Here is a 12308-nt window from a genome sequence, read left to right as displayed (position 1 = left end):
CGGACAATGGGTGCACATTTCAAAAATCAACCTATTTCGCGCCAAACCAAATAAGGATTTTGGGGGTCCATAACTTCCAAAGTAGAAGAGATAAGCAAATTTTCGCTGCAGAATCTGAAACTGCAATCGCTGCAAAAACTTACTCACCACAGGCAGGTTGGTGGTCTTTCTGTCTTCTACCGACTCCTCTCCGGCCTTGCTCCCCCAGCTCTCTCTGGGCTCTGTCCCCCAAATATTCCTACAGATCGCACAAGATCTGCCAGCAACCCTCTTATGGTTAAGCTGCCAAAATCAAGACTCTCTGCTCACCTTCACTACTTCATTCCTCGTTACTCCCAAACTCCCTCACTCCCATCAATCCCACTCCTCCCTCCAGGTTTTTAAAACAGCTGTTCACCACCATCTCTTATCTTCCCCCATCCAAAACCTTGATCTTTTCTACCCCCGCTAATTCACCCCAGATACACTTTTTTGAAATTCCAACTTCTTTCCTGGAAGTCCATGCAGTGTCCATATGTTTTATACCTCTCCCACCTCCCCCCCAAGCCCTCTCCCTCCCACAGATCTCTCGATGTCCCTGCTCTCAAATGTTGTGTTTGTGTCCTTCCCCTCCTCTCCCCATCTTGTCTACCGCTCCCCTTATTATATGTTTTATGTGTCGGTTTGACTTTTTGTGTGATAAATGTTAGCTCTTTCACGAGCCTCGATCTTGTATACAAAAAAAAGAAAAAGAAAAAAAAGCCTGGCCCAGAATTAGTTTACAAATCAATTTTCAACTTCATAATCATATTAAAACAGAAGATATGGGTCTTCAAAAACGCGAATAAAACGTGCAATTCACGAGTACAAAAAGGGGCATGGCACCCGTATTTTGAGCGTCAATAACTTGAAAACTGTTGGGGATATTGAGCTGAAACTTGGGATTCCTTTGTTTGGCATGAAGAGTTATTTCTAGAAAAATTCCCAGGCAAATATGACAAGTGTCATATGGGAAGGTGTGTGAATTGAAATCGAATGACCCAATTACACAAGATAAACAATTAAATAAATTAATGGATAAACAAACAAAACAAACGATTAAAATAAAATAAGTGATACAACAAGACAAGCGATTAAATTAATTAACAGATAAACAAACAAACCAAGCGATTATAACATACAAATAAACGATATAACAATATAGACAACTAAATAAATTAACGGATAAACAAACAAACCAAGCGATTATAACATACAAATAAACGATATAACAATATAGACAATTAAATAAATTAACGGAAAACAAACAAACCAAGCGATTATAACATACAAATAAACGATATAACAATATAGGCAATTAAATAAATTAACGGATAAACAAACAAACCAAGCGATTATAACATACAAATAAACGATATAACAATATAGACAATTAAATAAATTAACGGATAAACAAACAAACCAAGCGATTATAACATACAAATAAACGATGTAACAATATAGACAATTAAATAAATTAACGGATAAACAAACAAACCAAGCGATTATAACATACAAATAAACGATATAACAATATAGACAATTAAATTAATTAACGGATAAACAAACAAACCAAGCGATTATAATATACAAATAAACGATATAACAATATAGACAATTAAATAAATTAACGGATAAACAAACAAACCAAGCGATTATAACATACAAATAAACGATGTAACAATATAGACAATTAAATAAATTAACGGATAAACAAACAAACCAAGCGATTATAACATACAAATAAACGATGTAACAATATAGACAATTAAATAAATTAACGGATAAACAAACAAACCAAGCGATTATAACATACAAATAAACGATATAACAATATAGACAATTAAATAAATTAACGGATAAACAAACAAACCAAGCGATTATAACATACAAATAAACGATGTAACAATATAGACAATTAAATAAATTAACGGATAAACAAACAAACCAAGCGATTATAACATACAAATAAACGATATAACAATATAGACAATTAAATAAATTAACGGATAAACAAACAAACCAAGCGATTATAACATACAAATAAACGATATAACAATATAGACAATAAAATAAATTAACGGATAAACAAACAAACCAAGCGATTATAACATACAAATAAACGATATAACAATATAGACAATTAAATAAATTAACGGATAAACAAACAAACCAAGCGATTATAACATACAAATAAACGATATAACAATATAGACAATTAAATTAATTAACGGATAAACAAACAAAAGAAGCGATTGTAACAAACAAAATAAACTATAAAATAAGGCAAACAAATGAATGAATGGATAAACAACCAAAACAAGCAATTCTAATAAACAAAATAGACGAAACAAATTTTAAAAAAGCTATTAAACAGAAACAAAAACAGAGGATTAAAATGTTTTTTTTTAATGGGGATTGGAGGAGGGGTAAGAAATTGTCCTCTCATAGAGTAACAACCATTTACTCTGTAGTGATCTCATGGAGGATCTTGTAGATACATTACATGTAGCATAAGGACATCAAGAGACACCAAAGTACTTTTACATGAATTACAAGGACTTAAGAAGACAACGAACAAAAATCAACACAGTGCATGGGATTTGAATTTGCGCTCAGCTCATCCTGACACAACAAATAATAATAATTAGTAATAATAATAATAATAATAATAATTAATTAGTTAAAATAGGCAGTCCAAAGAAGCCAACAGGACAATTTGATGAAAGACTAATAGGAAGTGGACTAAGTCTAATATATCTGACATTTTCATACCTCAACATTATTGCGGGACTTCCAGCCAATGAGGTAAAACATGTACATAACCTGCAAGAAAATCACAATAAACACAATGAATGAGTCACAACGAACGAATGAAGGATGAATGAATGAATGCGCTTATCCCCTCTAAGGTTAAAAATAAATCATGCTAAATGCCATAATAGATACATGGATACTAATAACTGTTGGATGACCAATAAGTATATTTACACTAGATATTTAAGTAATCATTAAGATCTTGCTCTCCCCCCTCCCTCTCCCCCCTTCCCCCTCCTCCTCCCCCTCCCCCTCCCCCTCCCCCCTCCCACCCCTCTCCTCTCCTCCCCTCCCCCCCTCCCCCTCTTCTCCCTCACGTTTATACACGGAATGCCGGGTACTTCCCCCCCCCCCTCTACTCCCCTCCCCCCCTCTCCTCCCCTCCCCCCCTCTCCTCCCCCCCCCCGTTCCCCTCCCCTCCTCTTCCCCCTCCCCTCCTCTTCCCCCTCCCCTCCCCTCCCCCGCCCGGCAATGCCGGGTACTTCTGCTAGTCCCCTCTAAGGTTAAAAATAAATCATGCTAAATGCCATAATAGATACATGGATACTAATAACTGTTGGATGCCCAATAAGTATATTTACACCAGATATTTAAGTAATCATTAAGATCTTGCTCTCCCCCCTCCCTCTCCCCCCTTCCCCCTCCTCCTCCCCCTCCCCCTCCCCCTCCCCCCTCCCACCCCTCTCCTCTCCTCCCCTCCCCCCCTCCCCCTCTTCTCCCTCACGTTTATACACGGAATGCCGGGTACTTCCCCCCCCCCCTCTACTCCCCTCCCCCCCTCTCCTCCCCTCCCCCCCTCTCCTCCCCCCCTCTCCTCCCCCCCCGTTCCCCTCCCCTCCTCTTCCCCCTCCCCTCCTCTTCCCCCTCCCCTCCCCTCCCCCGCCCGGCAATGCCGGGTACTTCTGCTAGTCCCCTCTAAGGTTAAAAATAAATCATGCTAAAACTGCCATAATAGATACATGGATACTAATAACTGTTGGATGCCCAATAAGTATATTTACACCAGATATTTAAGTAATCATTAAGATCTTGCTCTCCAACCAGACGTGGTAAAGGTAAACACTTTGCCATGACACACCTGTGACCACCGCTTTTTGCGCCGAACGAGGGTCTTGTCCTTGAGGTGAATAACCAGCTCACAGCCAAAGGGAAGACTAAAGATTAGCTGCATACCATATGGGGTAATAAACTTCTTCATTCGCTGCTTCATGATGTCTGGCCTGTCCGCGTTGCTGTTTTGGGTTCGGATCATGAGAATTGGACACAATGGTTAACGAACAATTGATATATAATGGTAGCTCAACAAAGCACACCTTTCAGTTTCCAGCACATTCTTATGGTAAAACATCAAATCATTACCACCATATGGTCCATAATTTCTAGAATATGACTTTATAGAAGACGATACTCTAAATCTTCACTGGGTCACTCTGGGTCCATATTGGAAACAAAATGGCGGTGTTTGTTTGTGTGTATTGTTAGTTAAATGTCCTTCGGTGCTATTTTTGTTCTTAGATGAAGAATGTAAGTATTACATTATTGACCGACACTAGCAAGTTTTTTTTTAGTTTTTTTTTATTTTAACTTTTTAAAATGTAACTTCATCATTAATTTATTTAGGACCTTTACCTTGTGCTTGCGTAATGGTTTGGGTGGCTGCCTTAAGATCTTGAGATCTGAACTGGAGTTTAAACCCTTGTTGTGTCATGAAATAATACCAGGTGGGCTAACTCAGCCTGTCATCATTCTGAGGTGGTAAAAAATAGTATACCAGCTTACTGGGATGAATGAGCCATTCAATTATCCTGCAATGTAGTGGCGACCAATCCAGGATTGTGCCTCATAGCCAATGGAAAACAGCCTTGACAGCCCCATGTTTCTGAAGTCTTCCTTCCCCATGAACCTAACTATCAACCTGCAGTTGGGCTGGACATTTGTTCATTCATTTGCATATCGGTTCCCAAAGGCTGGATCTAAGTTGTCGTTGCTTGAGCCAGCCGATCTGATTGGTAGACTGGTTCAAAGAGAGTCTGAAGGCAGAGCAGACAGAAAACTTAAGGAGAGAGTTGCCAGCGACACTTACAGAGGTTCAGAAGGAGAGTTGAGTGGTGGGAGAGTCATGCGGGTACAATTGATATTGAGCTGATGGGAGCAGAGGCGTCGTATCCAGTTTAGGGATTTGGTTTTATAGGAGCCGCAAGAAGCCATGATGCATGCTCAATCCTACACAGGGAGTCAAAGTAATGGTTTTGGTTTTGGTGATGTTTCCCTCTCTCTTCAGGAGTCTTCAAATGCACTGCTTGCATACGAGCGACACTCGGGTCTCTTCCACCTATTACCACTGCAATATGCACTGTGGGGCTGGTCTGCCGTTTGCATCCTTGAGAATCCTGAGCATCTAAGCTGTCTATCCTGAGTTAGAATCTCATCGCAGCTATAAACTGTCATGCTGTTGTTTCACAGGCAGGGTGATTCATCAATGTGTGTGCCGTCCCTCGGATGGACTTTAAGCGGGCGCCCCCTCTGCCAGGCATTATTTGGTGGATTATAAAGACCCCACGGTGTCCTTCACGAAGAGTAGGCAAACTACCTCCAGCACAGGCTATGCTGATGACTCCACTATCTGCCGTGACATCCCTCCCATTCTGACAGACGGCCAGCAGCCTATTCCCTTTCCTCAGACGTTGTCAAACTCACAAACTGGTCAAACACTTGGAATATGTCTTTCAATCCCGAGAAATCCCATACACCCACTTTATCTCTCCAAAAGGACCATACTGCAAACCCTCCCATCTGACAATTTCCCGACCCAGATCTCAGTCAACGGAGTATCTTCTCTTCTAGACTTGGTTATGATTAACTTCCCTGCAAATGTCTGCTGCTCTTCCTTTGCTCCAATCGGTTATTCTGATCATTTCCTTGTTGAAGTGGACATCTCTCTGAACATTCTCAGGGAGCCTCCTCAATGTCGACGAGTCTGGCATTTCACTCAGGCCGACTGGCACGGTCTTCAGGCAGCCATCAATCATCTGGACTGGTCTCCCATCACTGCTGCCTCTGACATAAACTCTTCCTGGGAATTCTTCCAAAGTAAACTGCTCTCTCTCATGCACAGATTTATCCCATCTCGTCTTCAGTTGTCGTACCCTTCCTCACGTCCATGGTACACGGAATTTTGTGGTGAGGCTGTTGCCCTGAAACAACTTCAGTTGCCTCTTGGAAGGCAAATCCAACTGAAGGAAATCTCAGTTCCATCCACCAAGCCAGGAACAAGTGTGTGTCTACCCTCAGGAGAGCCAGGAAACAAATATCTCTCTACTCTCAAGACTGAACTCTCAAACCTGTCTCCCTCCTCCAAATCCTGGTGGCATCTGGTCAAATCTGTTTCTGGTGTGTGTTCCCCCTCCACCCCCCCCCCCCTCACCTCAAATGGCTACACAGCTGACACCGCATCTGACAAAGCCGAATTCCTCAACTCTGTGTTTGCCTCAAATTATTGTGTCTCAAACCGATTTCTCTCTGTACCAACCTTACCCAGTCGAACCCAGCTGCTCCTTGACTCTGTGTCCTTCTCTTCTGACAAGGTGGAGAAGTTTCTGTCAAACCTCGACTCTGATTCTACAACTGGACCAGATGGCATCAGCCCACGGGCCCTAAAATCCTGCTCTGCCGCTCTATCACACCCTCTCTCAATTCTCTTCACACTCTCTTTTGCTCAAGGTCATCTGCCATCTGCTTTGAAATCAGCCAATATTACCGCTTTACACAAGAAATGTGCAAAAACAGATCCTTGCAACTACAGACCAATCAGCCTGCACCCAATAATCAGCAAGGTCATGGAATGGATCATCGCTTCTGACATCAAATCCTTCCTCTTCTCCAATGGCTTGATCTCGGATCATCAATTTGGATTCAGACCGGGTCATTCTACTCGAGACATGCTGCTTCTGCTGTCTCAACAATGGATGGAGGTCCTCAATGTCAAACAGGAAATCAGAGCTGTCTCCCTTGACATATGACGTGCCTTCAATACCGTCTGGCACTCCGCCCTGCTCACCAAACTCTCCTCGTATGGTATCCATGGAAACCTCCACACATGGCTTGCAGACTTCCTCTCTGGTCGCAATCAACGTGTGGCCCTGAATGGATTTCTCTCATCTCCCCTTCCTGTTCAGGCTGAAGTTACTCAAGGCAGTGTTCTGGGCCCTGTGCTTTTTCTGGTCTTCATTAATGATCTCCGACTCTCTGGAAAATCCTCTCTATCTATTTGCTGATGACTCCACTCTCTGCCGCTCCATATCCCAACCCTCAGTCGGCAGGCAGCAGCATCTTCACTCTCTGCAGACCTGGACAATATCACAAACTGGTCAAACAAGTGGAACATGTCTTTCAATCCTGACAAATCTCACACTCTCACTTTGTCTCTCTGAAATGACCATCTGGACAACCCTCCCATCTACTTTCTGCACAATCTTCTTGAAGAAGTTCTGTCACTCAAGCTTTTGGGTCTCACTATCTGTCATGATCTTTCCTGGGAAAACCACATTTCCAAGCTGGACTTCAAAGCTAGACGCCAACTGTGAATCCTCCATCGTGCAAAGTCCTTCCTTGGCACACTTGACCTCCTATCCACCTACAAGGCCTTCATCCACAGCTTGAAGTAATACTGCTCTTCCCTCTATCCCCTTGCTCATCCTGCTCAACTTGACGCAATGGAAACCAAGGATTCAAGATCATTGGAATCTCTCGTGATGAAGCCGAGTTTATGGTTCTTTCACTTCTCCATCGCCGACAGGTCGATGGTCTCTGTCTTCTTTCACCTTATTTCTGGTCTTGCATCCACTGCCCTCTCTGTGCTTTGTCCGCCCCCCAAGTATCTGCAGGGTGCGCACGGTCCACCAGCAACCCCTCCTCGTGAAACTACCTAAATCCAGAACAGCTGCTTACCTCCATTTATTTATTCCTCTTTTCCCACCTGTGGAACTGCCTTCCACACTGTCTTCATTTTAATTCTTCCCTCTAGGTTTTCAAGTCACCCCCCATCCAAAACCATGATCTTTTCTACACCTGTTAAATCACCTCCAACCCCTCCGAATTTTTTTGTTTACGTATCCACCTTGTCCACCTCTTGCGTTATCCCCTACTACTCATCGTTACCTGCACCATTGTTTGTCCGTCTTCATCTACCTTCTCCCTCTGCTCTGCTGCATTTCCCCTTTCTCCTGCTGTTCCCTTTGTTATGTTGTGTCCTGATCTGTTCTGTGTCCTAGCTCTTCCACGAGCCTAGTCCACCTTCGGACATTCGGTCTTGGTTGGTTGTAGTTGCCACATTCATACATTGGTGTGGACGCCATCTTAGATGAGTGACAAACTGCTCTAGCTGGTGAAACTTCTCCAGTTATAGCCACGAAAAGTTTCAAAAGGATGATGTGTCTTCCGCCTTCAACTCCCGACATAAATGATCGAAAGCCCCTTGGTGTTCATTGCCATGGCCGGATCCATAGCTTTCTCTTGTTACTCCGACGTCGTCGCCTGAGTAGCAAAACCGCCAAACGTGTGAGACAATATTCTTACAGCGAGATATCAACCAGGCCATCTTGTGTCTCTAGCTTGTTATGGTCCTGCACTTTCGGCATGTGTTACTGGACTTTTCAAGCACATCAGAGGGAACATTCATTGATCGCTGATCTTGGCTTTTGACGCGTGGCAGAGGAACCAATCTCTCATCACATTTTTGGTTTTCACAGCATAACTTATGACTGTCTGTCCATTGGCGGTGCTTTCTGTGTCCTGGTGCATCAGTTGGTGTGTCCTGGTGCATCAGTTGGTGTGTTATGGTGGATCGGTTGGTGTGTCCTAGTGCGTCGGTTGGTGTGTCCTAGTGCATTGGTTGGTGTGTTCTGGTGGATCATTTGGGGTGTTCTGGTGCATCAGTTGGTGTGTCCTGGTGCATCAGTTAGTATGTCCTGGTGCATCAGTTGGTGTGTTCTGGTGGATCGGTTGGTGTGTCCTGGTGCATCAGATGGTGTGTCCTGGTGCATCAGTTAGTATGTCCTGGTGCATCAGTTGGTGTGTTCTGGTGGATCGGTTGGTGTGTCCTGGTGCATCAGTTGGTGTGTCCTGGTGGATCGGTTGGTGTGTCCTGGTGCATCGGTTGGTGTGTCCTGGTGCATCAGTTGGTGTGTCCTGGTGCATCAGTTGGTGTGTCCTGGTGCATCAGTTGGTGTGTCCTGGTGGATCAGTTGGTGTGTCTTGGTGCATCAGTTGGTGTGTCCTGGTGCATCAGTTGGTGTGTCCTGGTGCATCAGTTGGTGTGTTATGGTGGAGTGGTTGGTTGTCGTAGTGCGTCGTAGGCACAGCAACTTTTTTCACGATTCCCTACGACCGTCCAGTTGTGTCACGTTGGAGGAAATCGTTGGTGTGGTGTCATAGGCTCTAAATTCTAAACGAAACCATTTGGGAGATTATGAATAGTGCCAAAAATATGTAGATACCGAATGAAAATAAAAAATAAACCAATACAAACGAAAATAGCAGAATGTGTTTCCCTTAGCCAGTTTTGGCCAGACTGAGCTTGTTTTTAATGAACTCTGCCCTCGGGCATTGAAAGTTGCAGCCCAGATTGTAGCCCTTCCCTGTCATTTTAAATTGGCCCCTCCCAATCAATGCAACATTCATGATCCCACGTGATTTGAGTCACATGGTCCTGGCATATTGATGCAAGCTACACCTATAATTGTAATAGCATGTGTTGCTTTTTATAAGGTGCTTGTACACCTGCTTCTAAATACCTTGTTTATGTGTGTAGGTACTGTGACAAAAGCAAAACGTACTTCTCTTTGTCCACGACAGATAATGTCTCCAGCAAATAGCAAACATACTGGTTGATCCTTCCATTTACGAATGCATCATCAAAGTACACGTGTGCTTCCATCTTGTACACAGACTGGTTGCTCGATCGATGCTCATCCAACCTGTACGGAAGAGGTTGTTGAATTGAACAACAGGTGGTGTGTATCAAAGGATGAAGCAAATTATAGGATTGGTATACCATATCAGGAAGGTGCTAGACTTCCTATGTAGGGATGTTGCGGCCACTCCATACGTTTAATACAACACAAATTCTCCTAAAACGTTCCAAGATACAAATTCACAAACCTATAAAGTACCTACCAGTTGTCTGTCGAATATTTCGCATCCAATAGCACTCATGAAACTTTTGGACATCATTGCTGAGCTACAAATCTGACCGACCCAAAATAGGCCGATTGTATTTCTTCTTCTTCTTTTCAGGTAGCCAAACTCAAAATTGGTTTAAGTTCAGGACTTGGTTTAAGCATGAATCTACTGCATTTAGAGTGGGAAGGTCCATGACTACTCAAAGTTTTCACAACTTGAAAGGATTCCACAAAGTAGGCACAACCGTAAAAGTACGCATAGTTATTCATTCGTATGCAGCACAAGGTGTGTGAGGTGTGTGTGTGTGTACCTCTCAGCCATCCTGTCAACTATACTATGCATATTAATATAAAGGGAAACAAGCGGTGGGCAGGAACACGCCTGGCAATAAGCCTGGTCGGGCTAGGCCGTGTTGAAACTATTGTCCGAGGGCCAATCACAGCTAAATGGGTGGTGTTAGCCGAATAATATTGTCACATCTGAAGCTCCCGTTAAAACAGGAACCTCAGCACCGAGTTAGACTCGGAAGATGGACCGAATGATCTTTTATTGAACTGCGTTAAATTAATTAATTCTAACTTTACTGCTTTCCAAGGAGCTTCATATTCATAGCATTTCTTCCCTGCTGGGAGGGCTGTCTTTTAGGGTGACAAATGCTCCAGTCCACATGGCAGGTGTTGTCACTGGGTGGTTTTGAGGAGCATGAGGACAAAGCTACCCATCTTCCATGGCTCTCCCTATAGCCGGACCTCATCTGATAATCTGGCATTTGTGGGACTTGGAGAGGCGCCTAAGGCAGTGGTTTCCACCTCCATCAAACCGACGTGAATTGGAGGACTTCCTTGTGGAGTAATGGTGCCACATTCCTGCAGAACAGTTACAGACCCTTGTTGACTTCGTACCATTTCGTACCCATGCCGTCCTGGATGCACATGGTGGACCAACACACTACTAAGTGATATTCGGTTGATGTTTCCATTTTTTGTCCACTACCTGTACCAGTGTACCATGCCTGTACAAACGTATACATGCACCTGTGTCACATCTCTATAAAATTAATGGTACATGCACAATGCACCACAATTCCACAATTATTCATGTGTATACCCACACCCGTACTCACCTGTAGATAGACTGCAATATCTTTTTCATTTCATCAGGTGTTTCATGCCACATGGTTGCACAGAGCAAAATGTTCGCTTGTGTGTACATCCTTAAAGACAACAAAGCAAGAGTGTCGTCACAACACAACTTCAATTGTTTATCGTTATCATTACCTCCTTGGATGACACAACACATCAGCACTCACAAATATTGGCAATTTATCCCACCAAAACTCAAGAATTCCCCAAATTTGGAAACAAGGCAAAATCATTACCCTCCTTAATCCAAACAAATTAAGATTCCACCAAAGTAACCTCTTACAGACCTTTCACATGACCTTGTACACCATCAAAAGTTACAGAACGCCTTATACTTACACGCACAAACCCTCACATCCCTCTCTCGCACACCCAACACGGATTCCGACCAAACCACTCCACAACCACTCTCCTCACAAACCTCACACAAAACACCTTTGAACATTTCAACAATAGAAAACCACCGAAATGCACTATTCTCACCACAGTATACATCAGTAAAGGGTTTGACACACTCCCAAAGCTTTTACTCACAAACAAAATACTCAACACAACAACTACTAAACGCTGGCTGGCCAACTACCTATCATGCACAGTCATTCGTAATTTATAACGGCCGGTCATCACACACGATACTTTCTGAATGGGGTCCTTCGAGGCTCAATCCTCTCCCTCTTTTATCATATTTATTATATTAAATAATATTATGATTATATTAATAGAGGTCAATACGTAAGAGACATGCAGTGACTATAGAAAGTCTACGCCCCCTTTCAAAATGTTCACCTTGTGACCTCCACCTGTGTTAAATTGTAGTGATTCTGATTATTTTGGAATAAAATCAGATGTTCTTGTGGGTTTCCTCTGTCAGGTAGTGCATTTCACAGCAAAGACTCAACCATGAGCACCAAGGAGCTTTCAAAAGACCTCCGGGATAAAGTTGTGGAAAGGCACAGATCAGGGGATGGGTATAAAAATATTTCAAAGGCCTTTAATATCCCTTGGAGCACAGTCAAGACAATCATTAAGAAGTGGAAGGCATGTGGTACCACCAAGACCCTGCCTCGATCAGGCTGTCCCTCTAAACTGGATGACCAAGCAAAGAGGAGACTGATCAGAGAGGCCACCAAGAGGCCAATGGCAACTTTGAAA

General features: G+C 43.0%; 1 protein-coding gene across 4 annotated transcripts in view; it reads right to left on the bottom strand.

Annotated features, from left to right (window-relative positions):
- LOC137432335 (chitin synthase chs-2-like) overlaps positions 1-12308 on the bottom strand; it is a 127649-nt gene that overhangs the window by 43338 nt on the left and 72003 nt on the right. For all 4 annotated transcript variants that reach the window (XR_013624264.1, XR_013624265.1, XR_013624266.1 and 1 more), the window contains exons 5-8: positions 11138-11227; positions 9669-9809; positions 3914-4067; positions 2794-2844 (exon numbers count right to left, since the gene is read on the bottom strand). Coding sequence is in view for 1 of the 4 variants with exons in the window: in XM_068124170.2 (XP_067980271.2) it covers positions 2794-2844; positions 3914-4067; positions 9669-9809; positions 11138-11227 (436 nt within the window). In the remaining 3 variants the exon portion in view is untranslated. The remainder of the gene's footprint in view (positions 1-2793; positions 2845-3913; positions 4068-9668; positions 9810-11137; positions 11228-12308) is intronic.

Source organism: Myxine glutinosa, chromosome 8 (assembly GCF_964187855.1).
Source record: "Myxine glutinosa chromosome 8, kmMyxGlut1.1, whole genome shotgun sequence".
Taxonomy (NCBI): domain Eukaryota; kingdom Metazoa; phylum Chordata; class Myxini; order Myxiniformes; family Myxinidae; genus Myxine; species Myxine glutinosa.
Note: the sequence above shows the minus strand (reverse complement) of the source record. Positions and strands in the feature narration are given on the sequence as shown.